The 23,863-nt window shown below is 44.3% G+C and overlaps 1 protein-coding gene across 1 annotated transcript; it reads right to left on the bottom strand.

The window, feature by feature from the left end:
• Positions 1-277: 277 nt before the first annotated feature.
• On the bottom strand, positions 278-14,833 carry LOC138107118 (D-beta-hydroxybutyrate dehydrogenase, mitochondrial-like). Its single transcript, XM_069008439.1, has 4 exons — positions 14,503-14,833; positions 6,857-7,009; positions 3,976-4,106; positions 278-1,381 (listed from the first exon to the last, which is right to left on the bottom strand). Exons 1-4 carry the CDS (start codon positions 14,831-14,833, stop codon positions 1,034-1,036), a joined length of 963 nt encoding a protein of 320 aa, XP_068864540.1. The 3' UTR covers positions 278-1,033.
• Positions 14,834-23,863: the final 9,030 nt, after the last annotated feature.

The following is a 23,863-nucleotide window of genomic DNA, read 5'->3' as shown; positions in this document are numbered from 1 at the left end:
GAAAGTGTTAATGAAGCTACCGTGATCAATTACTCTCATAGATAAATGTTACTAATATTTCCCTGTTCGTGTTAGTAGGTATTCTTTTTTTCAGACCTTATTCCTTACAATATTAGCAAAACCTGAATATGTTTTTTCTGAGCTCCGAGTATACTGGTATTTGTCTCCTTGGTGTTTAGCTCTCTTGCAACACTTTAGGTCAACACATTGATTAATCCAGACCTTAGATAAAAGATAGAGTTTATTTAGGATTAAATACTCACTTATAAATGGAATATGTAACTTATTTTCCAAAGTCTGTGATATATTGGCTTTGTTTCAGATTGAACCAGAACACCTTAAAAAGGACTGAACTGTAGTTAGCCAAGACAATGTTTCCATATTACAACTTTATTATTCATAGAATCATAGAATGGTTTGCGTTGGAAATTACCTTAAAGATCATCAAATTCCAGCCCCGCCTCTTGTGGGCAGGGATGCCTTTCACTAAACCAGGTTGCTCAGAGCTTCAAGAGTTCCTAACTTGCTACAGCCATTTAACTCCATTCAAAGTATTTCAAGGTCTAATGCTCATTTCTATGACTTTTCCATTAACCTCTTCCTAGCACCCCGAAATAAATGGCTACTCCAGTTTCTACAAGTAAGGTCTTTTCATCTCTGCTGTAATGACTTCAGGTGTTCAGCTGCCCTGTAGGACGTGCTCAATTTTGTCTGCATCATGTCTGTAATACAATAACCTGCTCCTGCTTTAGAAAAAGACGTATTAAATTTTCTAGGCAGTAACTAAAGTGGCTTAAGTGGATGGGGTTTTTCCACAGGGGAGAGATAAAGTTACTTAAATGCTTTAATTTTACACACAGGGTCCTGTATGTTTTTCCCTAGGAATCAGTGACAGTTCTGACTAGGGAGGCTCTCCAAAGTTTGTATTGGTTAATTGGTGTCATGTAGTGACACAGGGGGGCATTAAATTCAGCTCTGACTTTTACATTTCATAAACTGCCTCACGTGAGTCAGTGAATAGCACCAATGTAGGCTATGCAAGTTTTACTTTGCTCAGAGCATAAGACAGAACAGAATCCATCACAACAGTCGGGAATAAAGCACACACAAACACCAGTGCCTTTTCCTTCAGCTTCGCCACCATGTAACGTGCCTTGGGTGCAGGAGATGTTAGAGCATCCACCATAGCATCTACAACCTCGTTGCCATTAGTGCTTCCCTCACTGAGGATTCTGTTGAAAAAGTTTGCCCGCTCTTCAACATACTCTTTGTTGTAAACAGCCTTTTCCTCCTCACTGAGTTCACTCCAGATCTGTTCGGCACTGACTGGTGGCTGAATTTTTGTAGAAGGTGCATAATTTCCTGGCTGGATAATACAGACCTAAAAGCAAGATGTAAAGTTTATCAAGGTGCAATCAGTCACTGTGAATTCAGTTAAATACTATAGGCAGTAACACAGATCAAAAGCTCCCTGCAGACAGGTTTCTTCCAGAAAATGCTGCTTTGTTGAAATTTTAACCCTGGGAACTTGACTGAAATCTAATATAATCCTGTGAAATATTTAAGACTGCAGAGGTGCTTTATTCTGACTTCCTTATTTCGCTCTGATGTTAATGTTCTTGTTTTGACTACTCAGCAAACCCTCACAGAATGTAATAGAGCATCTTTGATTTCTGTAGAATGCTTAATGGTATAAATTTTTTGACAAGACTGAGACAAAGCATTGGAGTATGACTTTGATGTCTCCAAAGTGGAATACTTTGGATTTTTTACTCAGTGGAGAATCCTGCAATGGATAATTTTTGACCCAATTTGGGACAAAAGGATATATCAAAGAAAATTAGCAGGTCCTGGGAAAAGAAGTGCTGTTTTTCCCAAGCATGTGTAATTAAAAGTAAAGTAGGTCTTGTCAGTGAAGAACAGTGGGACCAAAGGTCCTGCTCTGCCTCTCACTTAAGCCATTAGCAAATTTCTGTAGATTTGTGCACATGGATTTGAGTGGAAAGCACACAAGTCCTTCGCTGCTCCACATGTTTTCTTTGTGTGTTGCTGCTGTTCTGCTCCCTTCCGAGTCTTCCAGGGAATTTTGGAGCAGGCTGAGCACTCACAGCACACATGCTGTTCATCAGTTAGCAGCAGCCTTGTTCAAACTATTTGTAGATATGCAACATTAAAAGCTCCATGGCATTTAACTGACCTCATTTCTAGAGACTGCCACACAAGGTGAGGAAAACCCGTGCTGAGCTGTGTCAGAGACTTGGGGATCTGACAGGCATTCTCTGGGAAGTCTGTGGTGCTATAAAACCCTGATGTCTCCACTCTGCCACCCAGCAGAGGCTCCCACCTGTGTCAGTGCCTGCCTGTTGGCCTGCATGATGATGGATTCGCTGCTCTCAGGAGGACTGGGGTGTAGGTCTTGTGCTTGGGGAGAAGGAAGGGATGCAGACAAACTCCAGCAGAGGGATGGTGTGCACAGCTGGGACAGCTTGTGCTGCCTCAGGGAGGTTTGTCACAGCATCCTCGGGAACCCTCCCTTCTGCTGCTATTTAGAAACGTGTTTGGTGTCAGCCACACTAATGCCAATAGTAAACGTCCCAGGTTTATTGTTAACAAAGGGGTTTTGAAAGCTTCCTTTTTTGGAGTTGGCTTGGAGAGAAGGAGAGATGGTTTGGTTTTTTTCCCTTCTCACATTTTCTGTAGCCTTTCTACTGTAAGACAAACATTTTGTTTTCTGTAGAATGTCAGCTTGCCTGGCCAGAGTTCAGTGGGACAGAGCCATAGTTCCATCTGTTCCTTGCCACCTCTGTGCAGCTTTCTCCTGAAAGGACAGAGAGGACAACAGAGCAATGGAAGGGAGCACAGGAAAAAGGGACTGTGTATTTTGTAGGCCCTCCACAAAGTCAGTTCTCAGGCACATGCCAGCCAGCGTCTTGCATACAATGATAAACAGAAAAATACCTCTCAAAGATACTCCAGAACTGTTTGTCAACCTGGCTCACTCAGTTGTGTGCTGGGACTATTGCAGAGGTGCAGCAGTAAAAATACCAAAACAACCAGAGTAGCTAACCTGTTAAACTAAGCCCTTCCATGCATTTGAGATTATCCTCAGCTAATCAGCTGAAATTCTCACCGTGCTGTGTGGTATTAGGATGTGTAAATTCACTTGCATTTTATAGCCCGTCATATTTATCCGACAGGGGTCATTAACAGATGCATAGCTGTAATATTTTCCAACACAAAGCTTATGAACAATGCTGGAAATAAACAGTGCCCCGATGCAAACCTGCCAGGGAAGACTTTTAGTATTTGAGAAGAATGTTTCAGCAGTAGAGTGACTCCAAGGAAAAAGCCTAGTGAAGCTACTTAGTGATCTAAGCTTCGGGTTTGACTATTAGAGTTGCTTAGACAGGGCACTAAGAGCACTCTTAGAGCCTCTTAGGTTAAGAGAATAAAAACATAATTACTCTGCACAAGTTACGTCTCTTGCAGCATAGCAGCTCTCACAAAAAGCAAGGAGCTTTTAAGCACTGGTGGTGTAAGAGGAGAGAAAGAACCCCTCAGGCAGGTGACAAGCCTCCTTCTGGCTGCACAGCACTCGGCATCTGGGCTCTTTGCAGCCGCCCAAGGGAACATTTGGGTTCCTCACTGCTGTTGGGAGCTCTGTGTGGAGCATGGCATTGCTCAGGCAGGCCTGTGTCAGGAAGCTTCTCCACTGCAGAGGATGTGGAGAAAGGGTGGAAGTTTCAGTGCTGACACACAGACCTGTTACCCACCAGCTTCTTGGAACCACAAACGTCACCCAGGACTGCTGTTCCCAGTGTTTTCCAGCTGACTGATCAGCCACAGAGAAACCACCTCTTTCCAAAGGGAAGCTGCACCCATGGATGCAGTTCTGATCTTTTATCTTTGTCAGTTTGTTTCACATAACTCATTACATCACTTACCTGGTTTCCAGGTTCTTGCTATGTCACTTACCTGGACACCAAACTTCTTCATTTCCAGTCTTAAAGCATCACAAAATTTTTCAATAGCTGCTTTGGTCATAGAATAAATGCCATTTCCCAGAGTAAAATAGGCAATGATGCTGGACATGAAAACAATACGTCCTGGAAAGAAAACAGTGCAAATAACATAACTTCACTCCCAGTCTTTAACATGGAATCGATTCATCTCAGTCTTCTGAGCTGCTAATAATGTGGTGTTTAGCAGGAGGCTGTTTTACTGCACACTGTGCCAAAACTGGGCAGTATCAGTGTGCAGTCCCAGCACAGAAGGGCACTCAGCTCTGTTAAGTGGAAAACTTCACACAAAAATCTTCCACCTAGTGACAGATGCTGGACTAGACAAAGTGTAACACATTCCCAGTGTCCTGTTTATTCCTTCCGAGCCTGAGATAGGATGAAAAAGATGGAAACAAAGCAGTGCCCTAAAGACTGAAAAATAGTAGCAAGAGACTGTGCTAGTAAGAGGAGAAGGACCACAGAGGAAAGGGGAGATGATTTTCCCTGAGGTGGATATATGTTACTAATACCATTTTTTTCTGTGCTAATGATGTCTCTGCACTGAGACCTGGCTTTATAACTGTGCATATAAAGTCCAAGCCAGACTCTACAGTGATAAACTTCACCAAGGAAATGTGACTCTACAAAATGTGTGCAGGTTTACACTACCTTAGAATGATTTCCCTGATCTGTGCTGCTTGTTCCTCCTTTCTAACTCCTGCTGAGTGCAGGTATACCTTAAATAGCAAAGATTCCTCATTTGAGGCACAGGGCTGTGGTGCATTTTCATTGTTTCTTTGTAAACTTCTGTCACATAGTCCTACCATGGGGTAAGGAATGTGTGAGTGTGGATATACAAATACCAGAGGTGAGGGAGAAGATGGCCTTGTCCCTCACAACACAGAGAACACAGCTGCACTCCTGTTGCTGCCACAGGTGCAGATAACATCTGGGCCCCAGGTCTCACCAAATGGAATAGGGTTGGGGGATATCAAAAGTTATCATGGGAATGCAGTGAAATCTGTCATTCTGAATTAGGTTCCCTGCTTTCCTACACAGCGTCCCAAATAAATCTTGTATACAGTAAGAGAAAAATAACTACCACCTTGCTGATCAAGATGCTCTATCAGCTGGCCTGGCCAGCTGGAAAAGATATGGGGAAATGTTGCTTCTCTCAGGGTAGGATGTTTAAGTTTTAGACTGGAGGGCATTACCTCCCTTTACAAGTATTAATAATTGTATTAATAATTTTGAAGTGTTTCTTGGAATATGTGCACATCCATGGCAGTATGCCATGTGTAGGGTGACCTCTGCCTCCTTTGTCCAGTAGCTGAGCAGTGTGGGGCACACACCCAGGATGTGGGACACCTCACTTAGCTTCTCTCTGTGCCTAAGGGAATTGAAACCCAGCTTCCCCAAGAGAATGCTCTAATGCCTGTAATTCAAGCTTTTCATTTGGAGAGGTCACTTGCTGCCCCCAAACACGTAAGCTTTAGCTATCCTGATAGCTTTAGCTATCTCCCTGTTCCTGCAAGGAGACAGGAAATCTAGGATTCTTCCTAGAAGTGCCTTGGCCTCCTCTCCTACATAGATGGTACTTGAAAATGGAGTGCAGGAGTTAATCAAGGAAACACTGACAGCCCTGAGTGAGACACGAAATGTTCCTTTGAGCTAAGGTGTGTGTGCAGCCATCCAGACCCAAACCTTCGAAAGGTCCATGCATGTGCTTAATATCACACGCACAATTAGTCCCTTTTGCTTCAAAGTAACCCTGTGCAATTCATGGAGCCAGAGAAATGCCTCTGGTGGATCAGCATCACAGAGTTTCAGCAGTAAGTAGGGCATCACAGGGAGGAGAGATGTCTCCCTGTGTAATGGCCACATAACACATTCACTGGGTACATACAATAGCACATTCTTCTACAAAAACACATCCACCTTGCAGTATTTAAAGGTTTCTTTTTTCTTGTGTTAGAATATCATCAACCAAAGGTAGCCAAGCAGAAAGAAGCAGAACAGCCAAAAAAAAGGGACACTTTTATCTTACCAAGGGTTTGTGTAGCAGTGACACCTGCGCCTTCCAGATGAAACCTACCCCTCCCTGTGGCTTGATGCTGCACACAGAGCACAAATCCTCATCCTAAAGAGCCTACAGCCAGAACAAACAAGGAAAAGGGTATCTTCTTCCCCAAATACAGATGGAGACAGGTAGGGAACAAACTGCAAAGCACCCAAGACATGCTGCCGTGCTGCAGAGAGCTATTAAACCATTCCTTCTCAGAAGGAAGGATAAAGCCCAGGCACAGAGAGGTCCATGCAAATGCATTTATCCCTCTGGATACCCATGCACCCCTACATACTTGAAGTTTCCTGCCCAAGGTCACAGAGGCTCCATAGAGCTGGAACTGGATAGCTGGATGTCTCTAGTTCACCTCTGTAGGGTCATTCTTCCTCTCCTAATTGCCAAAGAGTAAAATTGTAAAGCCTATATAATAAAATTAGGCCATTTACTGGATCTTTGTGTTTTCTGCTTGTCATTGCTTTAAAAGGCTTGCCTGGGCTTAATAATCTACTGTAAACATTTTTCCTTTTTTTTTGAATCAAACACTGAGAGAAATCCTTATTTATAACTACTTTTTTCTATGTACTGCAAAGTCAGAATCTTAAGGGATATTTCTTCTCCTTATGACTTCACCCCCTTTTCAGGATCAAGTTGCTCTTTCAGGCCACACAGAAGGAGGCTGTCATTTCAGTTCAATGAGAGACAATTAAAGCCTCTTTTATAGATGCTACATTACCCTGATTATAGTAAGCTAATTATTCTACAACTCTAAATAACAGTGGATTAGCATTACCCTTGTATTTCCTTAGAAGGGGAAGAAATGCCAGGGTTGTTCTGATGCTCCCAAGGAGATTCACATCTGCAAATTTTTCATACGTCTCCATAGGCAGCCACCCTGTCTCACCAAATGTTGATATTCCTGCATTGTTGACAAGCCCCCAGAAACCTATGGAAGAGAAATGACTCAGTAAACATCTTTAACTGCAAAACAACCACTGTTAGATAACACAGCCACACCACTGATTCGGACCCTTGGAAGAAACTGTATAGTTGTGTTACATTTCTGTCTTTTCTACTTAAAAGTGCAGGCATGTTTTGTTTAATGAAGGAATGCCATTGTGGCCATAATCTGGACTAAATGGAATCCTAGAATGGTTTGGGTTGGAAAAGCCCTTAAAGATCATCCAGTTCTACCCCCTCGCCCCCCCCATTGCGGAGGACACCTTTCCTATAAGTCTCAGTGCTATTTAATAATCGCTTGCTCTATACTTGTCATAAGTTATTTATAAATAACATGATCTGGGAGACTACATCTTACTACCAGTGTGGTGCACCATGATATTTTAATTACTTTAATCCCACTGTGTGCTATGAGCAGCTTTGTGAAAATTATATTAAGCAGTCTAAAGGCTAAGGAGTACTATTTTCAAAGTGCCTGACTAATTTAAGAGCCTAAGTCTTGCATCCTTTTCCAAGATTTGAGCTCTGATTCCTTCTGAAATCAGCCAGAATCAGGTACATGGGTGCAACATTGGGTAAAGCAATCAAGCAGGGTAAGTGGCTACAGTATTTTAAAAATTTTATACTTTTGAACAACTTTATTCCCCACGTAATGACAGATTTTAGTGCTAAAGAGCCCACCCCCTGACACACAGTAAGATTTCAGTGTTTGCAAGCAGAAATGTATTGGCAGCAAAGCTTGTTCTGTCAGAGCTCCGTGACAGGAAGCTGAAGCCCTTTAGCCCAAAGCCACAGCAGGTCTCATGTGAGCCCTGTGCAGTGCTAACAGCCTCAGCTGTGGGAATGCTGTGTTGGAGTGAGGAGCGCTCGCAGGCTGGAGCTGACACGCCGCCTAAATGCTGATTAAGCTGTGCTGACTTGTTCCTGCCTGCACAGCATGTAACTGTGGCTGTACAGCAAAGCAGGGAGTGACACAGTGCTTTTGAAAACATTTCTGTTTCTGTCCTCCACTCCTGACTGACAGTATTTCTAGGGGGACCAGCAGCGTAACTAAGGAGTACCAGGGTAGCCTGACTGGCACTGAAACAGCTGAATTTGCAGCTTAGTTCTGCCAGCCTTGACAATTTTGCTCGTGCATTTCTTTTAAAGAATCCTTGTAGGTGTCCAAGGCAAATAATTGTTTTGTCACGCCTTCGACAGGACCTCCAAGCCTGGGTTTCTGGGCAGAGCAGGTTTCAGTGCCTCTCTTCGTCCCTCTGGACATAAGAGTTTAGGGCAGGGGTGATGCTGATCCAGCTGTAGCCTCCTGTACCTGTGGCAGCAGAGTCATTCTCAGGGGACATTTGACCACCCAAGTGAAGGCACAGCAGAAACCTTTGGGTTGAACCCTTTTCTCTCTGATCTTCTCTGACAAAACTACTGCAATAATTTCATGGTATATTGGTCCTTCCAGAGCCCTGCCAAGAACTGCCAATATTAGATTTCATTCAAAACAATAGTTAAAGATGAAACAGAATATTTTTGGAATTAGTTTGTAAAGCAGGCCTCTGTGAGCTTTTCTAACATATATACACTACTTGTATTACCTAATGAAATTGGTCTTTTAACAGAGAAAGAAACTGATTTCTTTTAATGAACATCTCATTTGCAGGGCAAAATGCTCAAAATTAGGAATTTACCACACAGAACTTGGATAACTCTATCCTCCAAAGAGAATCAATCACTATTCAGCAGCCTGTCACACAGCAATCCTTGAAACTGGACCTCTCTTACAACTTTGGTTACAAACAGGCTGCTGCCCTAGTAATGCAGCAGTTTCCTCTGGACTCACTTCTTTTCCATGGCCCCAAATGTTAGCAGACTGAGGAGAGGAAACAGAGTTAAAAACTGGCCATGGAATTGGGCATCCTAGACTTCCTTCTTCCCCCTGCCACTACCCTATTTTTTTGTGGTTTTCTATCGTTCTCTGGCTTTATTTCTCCATCTTAAAATGGAACCCAGCCCCATGGGACTTACCTCCCCATAAAATACTTCCAGACCAATGGCTTAGAGAGCCTCTGTAGAAGCTAATTATCAATATTTTTGTACTTGCATGTGATGTGATCTGCAGATGGGCTGAGTGGCTGCACACCCCATCTGTTTCTGCTCAAGGCTGGAGGTTTCTGTACTCTGTTAATTTTACATAGCCTAGCTAACACAACCCAAACTAAAGCCTGGCATCACTGCAAAAGCTGTTTCCTGCTCTTTTCAGCTTCACCTTTTCTCATTAAAAAAAAGTAATTTTGCTTCTGCCACTGCACCCTGTGCAGCACAGCAAGAACACTTGCTCCACACACCCCTGATTCCATCAGGCCTTCAGAAATACAGCCATTAATCTTTAGACAATTGATTTTCTTCCTCTTTCTCTAAACTGTGAAACACAAAATTTAGCTTGTTTCTCTCCAGCCATTTGCCTCATGTGCTTCAAAGCCTCCAGGTGGCTGCTGGTGAGGCCAGCCTGTGTGTATCAACAGAGCTCACAGAATAATGGCTCCTTCCTTCTGTGCAGTGGCCAAATCAAAAGCCAAGAGGAGAATAATTGGCCTGAGTCAAACTGAAACAGACTTTTTAAAGAGAAGATTAAGTTAAACATAAAAACACTTTGCACCCGGTCAGCTCAAAACACTTTATTTGCCCTCAAGCAAAACATACTGTTTCTTAGAACATTTTGGCATTCTCAAATGGGAAATGTTCTGATATTTTCCAGAATGTTTCCTGACACTTTGTTTAGTTTAATCACTTCACAAAATTCTAACCCAGTAACAAACAGTTCATTATTCCCTTATGCTACTTTCTCAGAATATTTCCTGCCTTCTGAGCAACAACTTGCCCAGCTCTGTATTCAGGTCCTTGAATCTGCTTTGGTCTTTCTTTCCTGAAATGTTTGTGGTAAAAATAAATGCCATCAATGTGCAGATAAAACATATATAATTTTGCTTAGATAAATGCAGCTCAGGTAACCTAAGAAATACAGATGGAAATCCTGAAGGACAAGGCACAAGAATTGAACAGCTGAAGGAGAGTGATGCTGCATTTCCTCAGTGTCCATGCAGAGACACATTTGGAAAAAGCAGCTGATGTTTGGTGTGTCAGACTGTCAAAACAGAACTCAGTCCAAACACAGTTTATAAAGAGAGGTGTTAGACTATGCTATAGCAGGCAGGGAAAAAATAAACTGGAAAGCAGGACTGGATGTCACAGAGATTTTCACTGATCTGTGTTGGGAAAATGGATCCTGACGACAAAGATTAAAAGATACAGCTATGAATCTAAGAATCACTTTAGGAAACCTAACTTAAGATTAGTGAGGCTTTCTGGAGAACTGTAGCTCTCACATAAGCTCCCCAGTAATTTCTGCTTCACAATATTTTGACCAAAAGGCACGTATCCAAAGCCCTTATTTAGGCCCAAAAGATACCTGATATTTTTTCCAGAAACTCTTAAAATTCCTCTTCCTATTGAAGTCAATCCAGCTGAAGGTTTGCAAAACCTTTTGAAAGTCAGGTTGTTTCTGTGTTGGTACCAACACTCAGGTAATATCTGAATTCTGCCACACTCTCTAAATTCCAACACATATTCTTGGGATCACTGATCTTTGGAGTTTCTCCTCTAAGCTTGAGCCCATGTGAAAATGACAGGCTCTTTCCTGACAGATTCCAGACCACTACTAAAGGAAACTAGCCAAAGGAAGGAAAGTGTGATTTACCTTGTTCCTTCGGCTAGTTCCCTTGTATTTCCTTTGGATGAAGAGAGGGAACAACCCAATCTGTCTGTGGCAATGCAAGGTGGTAGCTGGCCAGATGAGACTCCTGAGTTATATTTACATCCATTTATGAGTCACCATCCTTTGCTTGGAATATTATGCTGAAATTGTCTTCACTGTAAGGATAATCTGTTTCCATAAGGAGTCTGGACTAAAATATTGTACCATGGGTGAATTCCATGAATAGAAAATCATAATTAAGTGTAAAAGAGTACTTAATAACATTTGAGTAGGAAGTGGGACTAAAACTAATATCCCTCCATTCCAGCTAGCTAATGTCACCCACTCACAACAGGCCAGAAAAGGAAGAGAAGTTCTGGTTTGAAACAGAAGAAAAACAGAATCTGAGGTTTGCTGAAGAGCCTAACAGAATTGCAAATCACTGCAATGCTCTGAAGTCCTGTTCTACTTCCTATTGGCTTTGGATTTTTACTCTTGCATAACAGAGAGAGAGAAGATAATGCAGAGCTTGGGCTACTTATGGTTACAGCATAAATTGAAGGTGTAGGGAGAACTGTATTTTATTCCTGATATTCTCATTTTATTCTCATATTTTAGACCTTTTTGTGTAAATTTTATACTGAATAGTCTACTTAAAGTGGAAAGTTTCTTTTAGTCTTTTGTAAGTCTACTTATCCTGGGCCCAGGAAAAAGGCATATTAAGGTGACTTAAAAGACAGCATATCTGCTAGAAAGCCCTACTAGTCTGAGATGCACAGTCCATGGAAAGGATGATACTGTAATCATAAAGAATATTTAATCTTTACCAGGGTTTACTCTGAACTATTTAAACACAGGCATGCAAAAACCAACCATCATTTAACTGCTTTCTCTTCATTTTGGTCCAGCTTCTGAGGTTTCATTTGGAATCCATGGCCTTTGCACACTTACCATTAGACCTGGGATTATTGAAGTGACTATTTTTGGAATGATACAGGAATGTTTTGGTGACCAGAATTTAGAAGTCCAGCACACCAATATGATGTATTTAAAATCTTTCATACCCGTGTGAAACCGATTATAGTTAAAATGGCAAAAAAGGAGGGAACAATCCCTAACCAAGAACCTTGTGATTCTCAGGGATAGGTTCCTCTTCCCAGTTTCTATGGGAAATTGCTGAACAGAATTCTCCTGTTCCAAGGGAGGGAGAGGGAGAGACAGAGAGAGAACTGTCCCACAGTATTTACAAGCCAACAGTGACATAGAGAACACTGCCAGCAGCTGCTTACAAGGTGGATGTTTTCACAGCATTTAAGCAAGGTAATGCGTGATCTGCTGTTACCTTTCAGCACAATCCACTGGATTCCTCCACCAGCTTGAATTGTTTGTGCAAAAACCAAAAGCAGGCTTTTTATCTGTCCAATGCTTATTTACAACAGTCTACTGAACTCACCACCCACTCTTTGCTGTCCTCATTACAAATGTCTGAGCAGTATTTGATTACCACTTTGGTCAGTCCTCTGCTGTAGGCCCTGGATGTTGCTGTCCATGATCCACCAGGGAAAATGTCCTAAGGTTTCATGACTGAGGGTTCTTTAACTGGTGGGACATTTACACACATGCTCCACTGCCTACCCTTTGGGTAGCAGGTAACATGTTCTGTGTAGTCACATACTTTTCTTATCTTTTAGGTACTTTCAGAGCATAAAAGCAATTACAAATGGCTCAGAATTCTCTTTCCAAATGAAAAAGAATTTAATTAAAAACAATTTTTGGCCCAAATATGAAAAAAATACAATTCCTATCTTTAACAAATAAATTGGTTAATATGAGAGCTAACTTCCTGTTTAATCATGAAATTGAAAGTGTTTTTATAAAGGTAAAATACCAAAGAAAACAACGTACTATTTTCAGAGGTGCCAAGAATGAACACTCCCACCGAAGTCTTTTGCTTATAGTCTACATAAGTAGAGTACTGTCACAATTTCTTTACAACTGAGATAAAAATATTTGTGCCCCTCTATTTTAGAAATTACAAAGAAGACTTGTAGTTTTAGTCCATTAACATCAGACACTAAAATAACTCCTTTGCTCCTTCTTATTTAATAAAAGGATGAATACTTGATAAATGTGAGTTTCCCCAAATGGCCTATGTGCTACCTGGATCTATAAAACTACTTTTTCTTTTCTGCCTTTGCAGAATACCCTCAAAATTCTGCAGCAGCAGAGCTGTCCAGCCATGGAAAAAGGTTTCATAAAATGTGTGCTCTGTGTCTGTGTGCCCAGCCCCATGTCCCAGGTGTGAGGGCCCGAGTGACAGCCCAGAACACCACTGTGCACTCGTTGTGTGCCTGCTGCATTTCACCCCAGCCATGCTGAGTGTCTTCCCTGCCCCCTCCAGCAAGCCCTGGCGTCTGTATGGGCCTTGAATTGATCTGAAGGCACATCCACAATCTGTGAGCAGCAAGGACAACACACAACTTGGTGCTGACTCTGTACTCCAGGGGCTACACAGCAGCATGAGCATGACCACTGCAGGACAGCATAAGCTGTCAGAATTACAGGATAAACTATGTGAAACCCAGAGTTTCCGATGACCTGGTCCCCATGGAGCCTTTAAGGGCTTCTGGGAGTCATTTGTGTTTGTTTGTAGGTTGAGGAAAAGCCTGAGAGGGGAAGGCTCTGCCTCTTAATAAGATAAGGTCAAAGCAACCATAAATACACGTACTTAGCGAGCAGTGTCTAGGCTTCTTCTTCCTTCACTTCTCATTCCACCCCCTTCCCAATGAGCTAATGAGCCAGGCAGGCAGAGGCCTTGCATTTCATTATTGCTCTGCATGCCTCATTCTTCACTTTTATTCCCTGTGTGTGCAGGAAGTGTTTGTCTGTGATTTGGAGGGAATCTCACTTCTGAGCCTGAGAAAATGTGCTCTGCACCAAGTAGCCCAGAATTACAGTGGATAATTCTCACCCTGCAGTCCCAGTGGGAAAGGAGGTAACTGTGGCCCCATCACCTGCACCATGTCACACGTGCTGAAGGGATAACCCAGGATTTAGGTTGTCTGCAATTATTCTGAAGCTAAGTTTATCCATTCCCCTGGGTGCACGGTCCCTGTAGGGTGCATAATTGACAGGTTTCCCTTTCAGTAACCTCTCCAGGGACTAGCTTGACAAACCTCAGGTGGTTCCAAGAAGCAGCTGCTTTGGTATGGCACGGCAGCTGCTCTCGCTGCATTTCTTGTACCTATTTCCTCTTTCACAAGTCATGCCCAGAAATGCATCACATCCCCATCCCTCCAATGCCTGCATCCCTCCTGTTGTTCTGCGCTTTCTCTGCCGTTTCCTCCTATTGGGTACCTGCAGAGGGGCTCCAGGGATGCCCCATTCGGGGAGTTCTTCTCCTGGTGGAAAGGTGAAGCTCCCCCGTGGCGCACTGAGCAGCTCACCCGCTTTCCACTGTCGGCACCTTCGGACGGGCCCCAGTCCGTGTACGTACGAAGGGATTTTTAATAAAATACTGTTGGTCATTACCAATAGCGGTAACTTCAGTTAGCGCCCTCAGTGACGGTGCTCCCTATCCTCACGCTGTGACAGTCCAGCTGACCCTCTGAGGCAGATCCCTGCCAGCAGTGCCGGGCGAACCGAGCCGCCGTCCTGGCGACACCGTGTCCGCCGGTCCCTCCCGCCGCCAGCAGCCGAGCCCCCCGCGGCCGCCGCGCCCGCCCCGCCGGCCTCACCTCGCTCGGGCAGGTGGCTGAGCACCAGCTCCTTGGCGGCGCGCACGTCGCGGGCGCGGGTCACGTCGAGCGGCAGGACCTGCAGGCGGCCGGCGCCGCCCGCCTCCCGCTGCAGCCGCCGCGCCCCGTCCCCGCCGGGGCACAGGCAGCCGGCGAACACGGTGAAGCCGAGGCGGTGGAGGCGGAGCGCCAGCATGTGCCCGAAGCCGCTGTCACAGCCCGTGATGAGCACGGCCCGCCCGGCCGGCTCCAGCCGCGCCGCCCCGCGCCGACACAGCCGCGCCAGGGGCAGCAGCAGCAGAAGGAGCAGGAGAGGGGCTGCTGCCCACATCCCGCCCGCCCCGCCACAGCCGCGCCGTCTGGGAGAGAGGGAGGGAGTGATGGAGGAATGGAAGCTCGCGGGCAGCGCCCTCCCAGCCCGGCATCCCCTCCCCGCCTGCCCGGCATCCCCTCCCCAGAGCCGCGGCCGCCGGCAGGCACCGCCCACGCCCCGCGGGCGTACGGGGAGCCCGGGATCGCGCTTCGCTCGGTCCCCGGCCCTTCCGAGCGGCGGCATCCCGGTGAAGCCCGGGGCTCGGTAGGGGTTTCTCCCTACTAGGGCCTCCCCCCAGTTTTCGTTTCAAAAAGAAAGCGCAGGCTGTAAGCATCGTGCCGTGGTCAGCTGGAGCTGCGCCGGCGAAAGGGAGCTGGGTTATGCCGAGATCCAGTAGTGTGGACAGTTCAGCTTCGCTGCTCAGCTGAGTTTACACCGTCCCGCCGCTACAGACTGGCCGCAGGGCACAAATGAAAGCAGCCATGAGCATTTCTAGAAGGGGATTTCTAAAACAGCTGCATTATTATGTTATAGTTGCTGTATCTTACATTATATATTACATCGCAGTATAAAATTGATGTGGCTTTTTATGGCCCAGGTCTATCACTGTTGTTCTCTCAAGGGTCCCTACATTATCCCACAGTGAAGGAAAATGTCTGTTTCTTGTAGGTTAAAGTGACAGTTATACATTGCAGGAAAAAAGATCCCCAAGAGCTGTGATAATAGGAGAAATGTGATTAGGCAGTGTTTTCTCTGCCCTTTCTTTTATCTGAGCAACTCTCAGAGCAGCTATTGAAAGGGATACTATGTCATATCTGCCTCCTCTGAGTAAAATGAAATGATTGAAAGAACCAGATGCCTTTATTAATTGTGATTTAAAGTTGGCTTGTGAAAAATACAAAGGGGGTAGAGTCATTCATGGACGTATACAGAGCAACAGAAGAAGCAGCAGGTCTTAACACACACAGGGAAGGTACCAAATATTTGCCTGAAGTACATCCCTGTGGCTCTCCAGTCAGCCCTGTTCATATTTAGTGAACAATCTGTATCTGGTTGTGGCAGACGGGTTCCTGAACTGGTGCTGCCCTGCTGTCCAGGAGTCTCCAGAAATGATGTGGTCCCTGCAAGTCAGCTGTGTTTTGTGTTTGCTTGGGGATACTAACATAGGGTTTTTCATTACATCCTAAGGAGAAAGGGAATAATCATTGTTTAATTTGCTTTTCCAGGGGCCAAGGCATTCCTGTGTTTTTACTCTCGTTGGCTGCACATCTGCCTAGGTTTACTTTAGCTTTAAGTTGTTCAGTACTCTCCCTCTCTTCTGCACTGCTCAGCTCTCCACAGGCATTGCATAATAGGACTCAAAACCTCAAGTGGCTTGGGAAAGGAGGTTATGCTTTGCTGCTGGGAGACAAGTAGGGTATGGAATGGTAAAGCCCAAAGAAGATACACAGATACTTGTCCTCAGTAGGATTTATTTGATCATGTTCCATCACACTGGGGGATGCTGCCTTTTTTTAGCCTTCAAAAGATCACTCAATCTTCTGCAACTACATGAGTCACAAAGCTTTGTCTTTACATTAACAAAATAATTATGCAACCCTCAAAATCATAAGAGCTGATAACAGCCTGTCCTCCAGCCAGCTGCCCTGTCTGGTTCTCTCTGGCATAAAAAGACAGGGAGGGATTCCAAATCCTCCTCCTCCATACCTCCTACCCACCTCTCATCCATGTCTGCCAGTCTCTCCTCTCTCAGGTTTTATGGCCCATTAATAACACGAGGATCACAGGCAGTGACAAAACCATTCTCCTGAAGGCTAAGAGGTGACCCAACTAACCTCTGAATTTTATGCTCTGTTCCAAAAAAACCTTCAAAAGATATTGAAAAGGTGGTACACAAATGTGACACACACCCATCTGAGAACAGGAACAGTATGTTTTCAGAGCAACAGAGTCATTTAGGCTGAAAGTTATGGATTACAGCTGTGTCCTCCTTAGAAACAACTTCATGACGACCTCATCCAGGAAATGAGGCCACTTAGGTCTACAGTGCAGCCTATTTGCAGTGAAATTTATCTATTTGTTGGAATGCTTTTCCTCTGGTTTAAAGTATTCTGTTCTTAACTCAAATATGATAATGTGCATTTTGAATTTATGACTCTGCTTTTTCTAGTTTCTGAAGTCCTTCTCATCTTTAGAATTTATTTTAATTAAAAATTCATTAGTTTTTATCTCAATCTGTTCTACCCCTTAGGCAATTCCAGCTAGTTGTGATTCACCTGTAGCACGTCTAAGCAAAGGTTTGGATTCTGAGGAAGTAGATGAGGAAATGGAAGACGCTTAGAGACTGATATTTGTGGGGATCTGGATAATTCTGCTCCCACAATATGCCCAGGGATCTTCCACTCTTCCTGAGAGAATTTCTGGGAATAGCAACCTGTGCCGCTTATGCTTCAAAGCTTAAAGCTTTGTTCTATGTCACCCAGTAAATTTCACAGTGTGAAATACCAAGTTGCTCTGGGAAGGCATCATAGTTATATTTTTTTGTTATTGTGTTGCCATGTTGCCCCTACCCTCAAAACACAAACTGCTTTTCTAAAGGACTGTCAGGTTTCTGTAAAGGACCAGGATAAAGGAGAACTGGGATGGGCTGTGTTCCTCCAGTGCACCCTGGGACTTCCAGTTTGATTTCAGGGAAGACAGATCTCCTTTAACCTAGTTCCTGAGCAGAGGACCAGTGGCTGTGAGTAGCAGAGCTTGCTGTGGCACATTTAAACAATATGCACAGATCTTTGTCCAGCATAGCTCCAGTAGAAATCAAGCTGCAAGGGAAGGGAGGAGGCAGTGTTGCTTTTCTCTGCTCTTAATCATCTTCTTACATTTTTCCCTACTCTTATATCTGCTCACCTCTTCTTATTTTATCCATTCTCTTGTTCCTGTTCCCTCAGCCCTCAGCCCTCTACTCCTCCTGGCAGTCTTATTGCAAACTGGAGCTGTCTCAAAATTTGCCATCTGCCATGCTCAGTGGTGCCCACTCTCAGCAGTGGGTAGGAGGAGTAATGATCTTTGATGTCTTTCTTACAGCCTCAACTCTCCAGCATCATGTGGAAGTCATTATTATTTTTGTGTTCTGAAGCAAAGATGAAACCAAGGATGTCTTTTGACTGCAGAGCCATCCTTGGTTTCACATGAATCACTTTTGGTGCAGAGCGCCTCTTGGTCAAAGCTTCAGAAAAATGTCAAGAATGTGACAAGAGTGCCTCCTAAAAGCTCCAAATAACGAAGAAAACAATAAATACAGACCTCTTTTTTAAACAATCTTATGCTTTTGGATCTTTCATGATTTCCAGTGAGCAGGATAAGGATTTCTGACCCCAAGGAGCTGGCTGTATCACACAATTCACCACAAATGCGACTTCTCTTTGCCATCCATTGTATCTTATCAGCTGAGACCCCCAACCATTAGTGTTCCTCTTGCTATTGTACAGTAAATAGCATAGCAGGCTGCTGGGACCTTTTGATGCTGGTGAAAATTATGCTTATCCAACAGAAAAAAAATCATAAAACTCATCTTGACCAGCCCATCTGGAAGTTCAGCAAAATAAGTTCCTACTTCTAATGCTAACACACAAATGACACTGCTTGCTGCAACTATCCAAAAAGCTGACATTGAATTTGCATCTTCAGGCATTTCAGGACTGGAAAAAGTAGCTTTCCAGGAAGAAAATCAAAATAGTGGGGTTTTGGTGCAGTTAATCAGCCAAAGACAGCCTGAACAGAAATGCTTGTAGTTTTTAGAGCTGGCAAGCTGTGCGTCCTACTTCGGGATTCAGCTGGAGAAGGCTCTACCATGGTGTCAAAGGAAAGGAGCCAATGGGAGGCTGTCATTCCATGTAATTAGGCAGGAGCATGTGGGTTGTGCATGGGGAATATCAAGCCTTTGAAGCCTAAGCAGGATGTCTGGTTCTGTATAATGTGATGAGCTGTATTAAAATCTTGCTGCATAATTTTTAAAACCCTGGACTCAGTTGACAAAACAGATTTAGGATACCACGTGTGTTGCTCAGTGTGTCAAAAAAAGGGAGACAGCTTCTATTTAAAAGGCAAGGCAGGAATATCTCTACCCATGAAACATTTTCAAATACTTGTCACTACATACAGTGTCCAGACTATTCCAGAGATTAAGGCTTCCATTTGTCAGAAGTTATTTTACTAAGTCCCTAGGATTAAGTCCTTTTTGGCAGTACTGGAGTACTGGAGTACTGGAGTACTGGAGTAGTAGCAAAGAAAGAGAGAGAGATGGAAAGGAAATTCTCCTAGGAGCAGGAAAATTTGCCATCTTCTCTAACCTGGAGCGACTGATCCTTTTTCAGCTGGAACACCCCTGGCTCAGGGACAGCTGAAGTATCCTCGTGCATGGGCAGTGTGGCATGTGAAAGGACACCCTATACCTTCCAATTAATGCATTCCAGACACAAACAAAAAAATTAAACACTGTTGTATCTCATTTGTGACTTGCAAGACAAACGTGGGATGATTCTGACTTCCAAATGCTACTGCAAAATGATCCAAAGGGAGTAAAAATGCTTGGACTCCTTCTCCACACAGACTAATACCCATCTCTATCATGGAAGGATTACCTCAACATAGCAAACTCAGAGCTTCAGCTGGAGGCGGTGGATAAGGATGAGGGGAGATCAAGTCTCCTTTTCTTCCTGGTGACCATGTTTGGAAAGTGCTGAAGTCAAAATGGTCTTCTCCAACACATACTTTCACCTTAGACACACAGTGCAGACACAGATTCATCAGGTAAACTGTTTGAACCTGAGGATTACTGAAAAAGGGGCACAACATTAGGAAATCAGGATTTCTCTCTGGTTAAAAGTTAATTTTGTTTGAGAAACAGCATGTGTTTAAACATGCTCTTCCCAAATGATGAAAAGCCCTTACACTGTCACATGTTGGGAAATTCCAGTGGTGTCAGAGTAGATACAAAATCAGTTCAATGATGATAAACTGATCCAGCATAAGCATTAGCCAATTTTAAAAGAAATTTACACAGGCCTTAAATATCCCACTCCAAGTCTGCCCAGAATTAACTTTCAGTAATTTTGATTAATGCTGTAAAGTAAGTGCCTTAAAAAGCAGAGGACATATTCACATTGATTTGACTGCAGATTCTCACCATGCAAGAGATAGAAATGTGAAATCTGACTCATAAAAGGAGTTCTTACAGTGAATGAGGCAGATTTTGAGTAAGAAGTGTGCCCATCTTGCTGTTTCTGACTAATATTCCACCATGGCACCTATAGATTTGCCTGTTAGAGCTCTTATTTTTATGGAAAATCTTTCTCACCAACCATGTTAGAAGCTGAACAATTCTATCATTTCTACACTTCTACAACTTTCCCAAGCCAGAGACCCAAAGGGTTGCAGTTTCCTTGGATCATCAGAGCAGAATATTGACAGTAACGAGTTATTTGCACTTGGGAGTTGCTGTTTCCAGGAAAACGGCTGTGCCAGACGATGCCCACGAGGTGGCAGCCTGTGCGGGAGAAACCTGCAGGAAAAGAGGATTGCCCTGAAAACCTTCCACCTTCCCTGTGCAGGCAGAAGTGGCCTCTGCCCCGCAGCCCCGGGCAGCACCCTCTGCACCGAGTTTAAGGGTTCGGATAATGCCGAGTGGACGTGCCAGCCCTCACCTGCACCGCAGGATCCGATGGGCAGGAAGCAGGTGAGACACACTGACAAACAGGAAATACCGCAGAGAAACCAGGCAGGCTGGGATGATTTAGAGGAATAGCGGGAAAGTAACATCTCTGAAAACACAGTCTGGAGCGGGGTGCAATGAAAGAGACCTAGGAGGCAGATGGCCAAAAAATACTTGGTGCTGATGAGCAGCAAAAGAGCTCTGAGTTTGGAGTGCAGTAAATACACATGAGCACAGGAGGGTGCTGCTCTTTCTCTGACTTGGCATAAAGCAGCATCTTTTCTCTCCGCTCTGTGGTGCCATCAGCTTACAGGCCTCAGAAGGGCTTGTGCTTGCTCATCCTGGACAGAGCCCGTGGTGACACAGCTGCTGAATAACCCCAGATCGCTGCATATTTCTAGAGTAAGGTGACATTCATGTGAAGGGCAGATTGTGCTTTGAGGTGATGACCAGCACAGCCAGGAGTCTGCTTGAAAAGCACGAGGTCTGTCATCCTGCAGAACGCTGGTAACAGGGGAAGGTGTGGATAATTTTACTGTCATCCCTCTCTAGCTAAAGGTATAAATCAGAGACTGGGTGGTTCACATTCCTGTTGGCCTCGTGTTCAAGGACAGCCCAGAAGGTGGCACATTATTTGCTAGTTGGTCCAGGCTGCAGGAGCCAAGACACCAATTTCTAGTGGAACTAGCTCTGTGGAAATCACTCTGCAATTTTGTACTATCATTTGCCTCTCCTTAGCAGTGTATCAGCTGGTAGTGAGGGCACAAGGATGGGTAAGGAAGTGCAGGAGAAGTGGTCCAAGAGAACAGATCAAATCAGAGACAAATGTGACAGAGAAGCCTGGTTTCCTTATTGACAAGTCTGAGTTGTCCTGTGTGCCAGACAAGATTAATACCTGCAGACCCTGTTGCCCCTCAAAAAAAAAAAAAAAAAAAAAAAAAAAGGTAAAAGCCCACAGGATGGAAATATGTGAAGTTTTGCATTTTCTTAAATAGAAGTCAAATAGAATTTTTTAAAATAGAAGTTAAAAGTCAACTCCACTGTAGAGCTGGAGGGGTGCAAGAGGAGCCGTATGATAGACAGCAGAGAGCAGGAGAAACAGAGATACTGAAATTTGCTGCTAAGCTCACTGATGCAATTTGAGACCCACAGAGAGTGACTCAAGAGCCAGCAGCTACCACTCACCCACCTGCATCTGGTTCCAAACCTCGCCTACATTATGCAAAAGGAATTAATCAATAGGTCTGGTTTCCTCCTGGAAAGCCCACAGAAAAGAAAGCTTGGTTTCTCTGGCACAGTTTAATTTCCAGCTGCGAGAAGCACGGTCCAGCCTGACGTCTCTGACCAGCTGCAGGGGGTTACCTCCTTGGCCCTTCACTGGGACAGCACAGACCGCCAGTTTCTGGGTTCAAAGGGGGACTACATGGCTGGCAGGACCAGCTCTTTGAGGATAACAGGATGGAAATGGTATTGTTTAGGGCAGTTTCTAAGCCCTTTTCCCTGCCTCCTCGTATAGTCCTACTTTTATGAGAACATACAGGACCCATTTTTGGGAAGCTGGTGTTTTCCTATACCCCTGAGCTGAGCAGTTTCCCTGACTGGGTTTTTGCCTCCCCTAACAGCTGCATCACTGGTAAGAAACTGCAATTGCACCATTACAGAAATATGGGGGCTCGCTTTTCCAGCCCAGGCAGTGCACAGATCCTGGCACCTTCCCAAGCATAATGTTCTGAAATGTCACTCTGCTTCTGGGTGAAGCTTGGCTTCTTCCCAGCTTGTCTTCTCCTTTGGTTTGCAGCATCCGTGCATCTTGCCCTCATTTCTTGGCATGCAGATGCCCAAAGGTGTAGAAGACAGTGCTCTTGTTAATGCTGGGAAAGTGAAAATAGATGTAATTTAAATCCTGAAGGGATTTTGCCTGGGTACTTCTTGCCATTGTGTAAATACCCACTTTTTGAATGGACCCCCAAATGTAAGGGAGATGCTTTGCAGCAGCACAGGGAATGTTCAAGGCCTCCTGAGAGGGCTCCAGCTGCTCAGAGTCACTCTAAACTGGGTCATTTTTAATGCTTCTTACACGGGGCTCAAAGCAGAACTTTAAGCCTTTGGATTTGGAACTTTGGGTTTAAGGTTTTAATGATAAACATTGCATGTGGGTTTTGGCCATTCCCTTCCTCTGGTGGTGTTGCATTTCCTTTTTAATTTTGGCAGATTTTCAAGGGTGCCAGACAATCAGGGAACAGGAATTTTACTCAAATTCACACAATGTGCCACAGAGCAGCCCAGTTCTGTCATGGCATTTCCACCTCAAACCAGCTTCCTTTCAAGCAGAGCCCACTGGTGTTGCTCTGGCAGTGCACAGGGATGACCACTGTTGGTTTTCAGACCAGTGAGAATCAAAGCCATTCCCAAAGCACGGGGAACGTTTGGAGGCTGAGTTCTTATCTAGGTTGCTAAAGAATATCCTGTTTCTGAAAGTCCTGTGTCACATGGAGGCTGGTAAATAATGAATTCCAGGATGCATAGCTAAGTGCTGGCATACAAAAGGAGCTCTATTTTGAGCACCAACTTCTCAGCCTGGCAGCAGCAGCAGCAGGACAAAGTTTACCTAAATTTGCTCAGCTGTTTTCTTTTTCTTTAAGTTGATAATAGCTTTTCCTTTTCTGTCATTAAATAGCTTCTAATAAGAATTTATTTTCCCAAGGGAAACAGGAAAGACTTGGAAATCTCTGAAAAAAATGAGTAAAAAAACCTGCCACAAATGGTAATTGTGTGTTCTACTTTCCAAAGCATTTCATTTTCCCTCCTGAACTATGATTGGACATCTAGAGGAAAGGGGATGACAAAACCTCATTAAACCAGGCTCAAGTCTGGGTGGCACAGCCTCAGAGCCAACATTTGTCCCAGGTTCTGCAAAATTCTAATCCCAGACATGGAAGAAATCAAAATCAGTTCTTTACCCTGTCATGGCCATACCATGAGGGAAGAGCAAATTCTTGACAAAGGTCAACAGGGACCCAAAGGCAACTCATGGAGCTGGCCTCATGCAGCCCTGTCCTGATTTAAACACTCAAGGAGTAGCTTAAAGTTACATCACTGAATTTTGGCAGCACTGACGTGGGCAGTTCTACCCTGTTCTCCCTGTTCCCTCCTAACAAGCCCTTATCTTCCTGCCTGTGTTGTCTGATTATGATAAAGGTGTTTCTGGCCCCTCCAGAGCCTGCCTGTTCCTCAGCAAGCAGTTCACTGGGCAGTGTCAAAGGATGATTCGATGGTGTCCTTAAGTAGGCTGGAGCTCATCGCAAACACACAGGAATTAAGCAGCAGCATGGAAGTCAGTA

Source organism: Aphelocoma coerulescens, chromosome 3, assembly GCF_041296385.1.
Source record: "Aphelocoma coerulescens isolate FSJ_1873_10779 chromosome 3, UR_Acoe_1.0, whole genome shotgun sequence".
Classification (NCBI taxonomy): Eukaryota; Metazoa; Chordata; class Aves; order Passeriformes; family Corvidae; genus Aphelocoma; species Aphelocoma coerulescens.
This window is presented reverse-complemented; position numbering and strand designations above follow the sequence as displayed.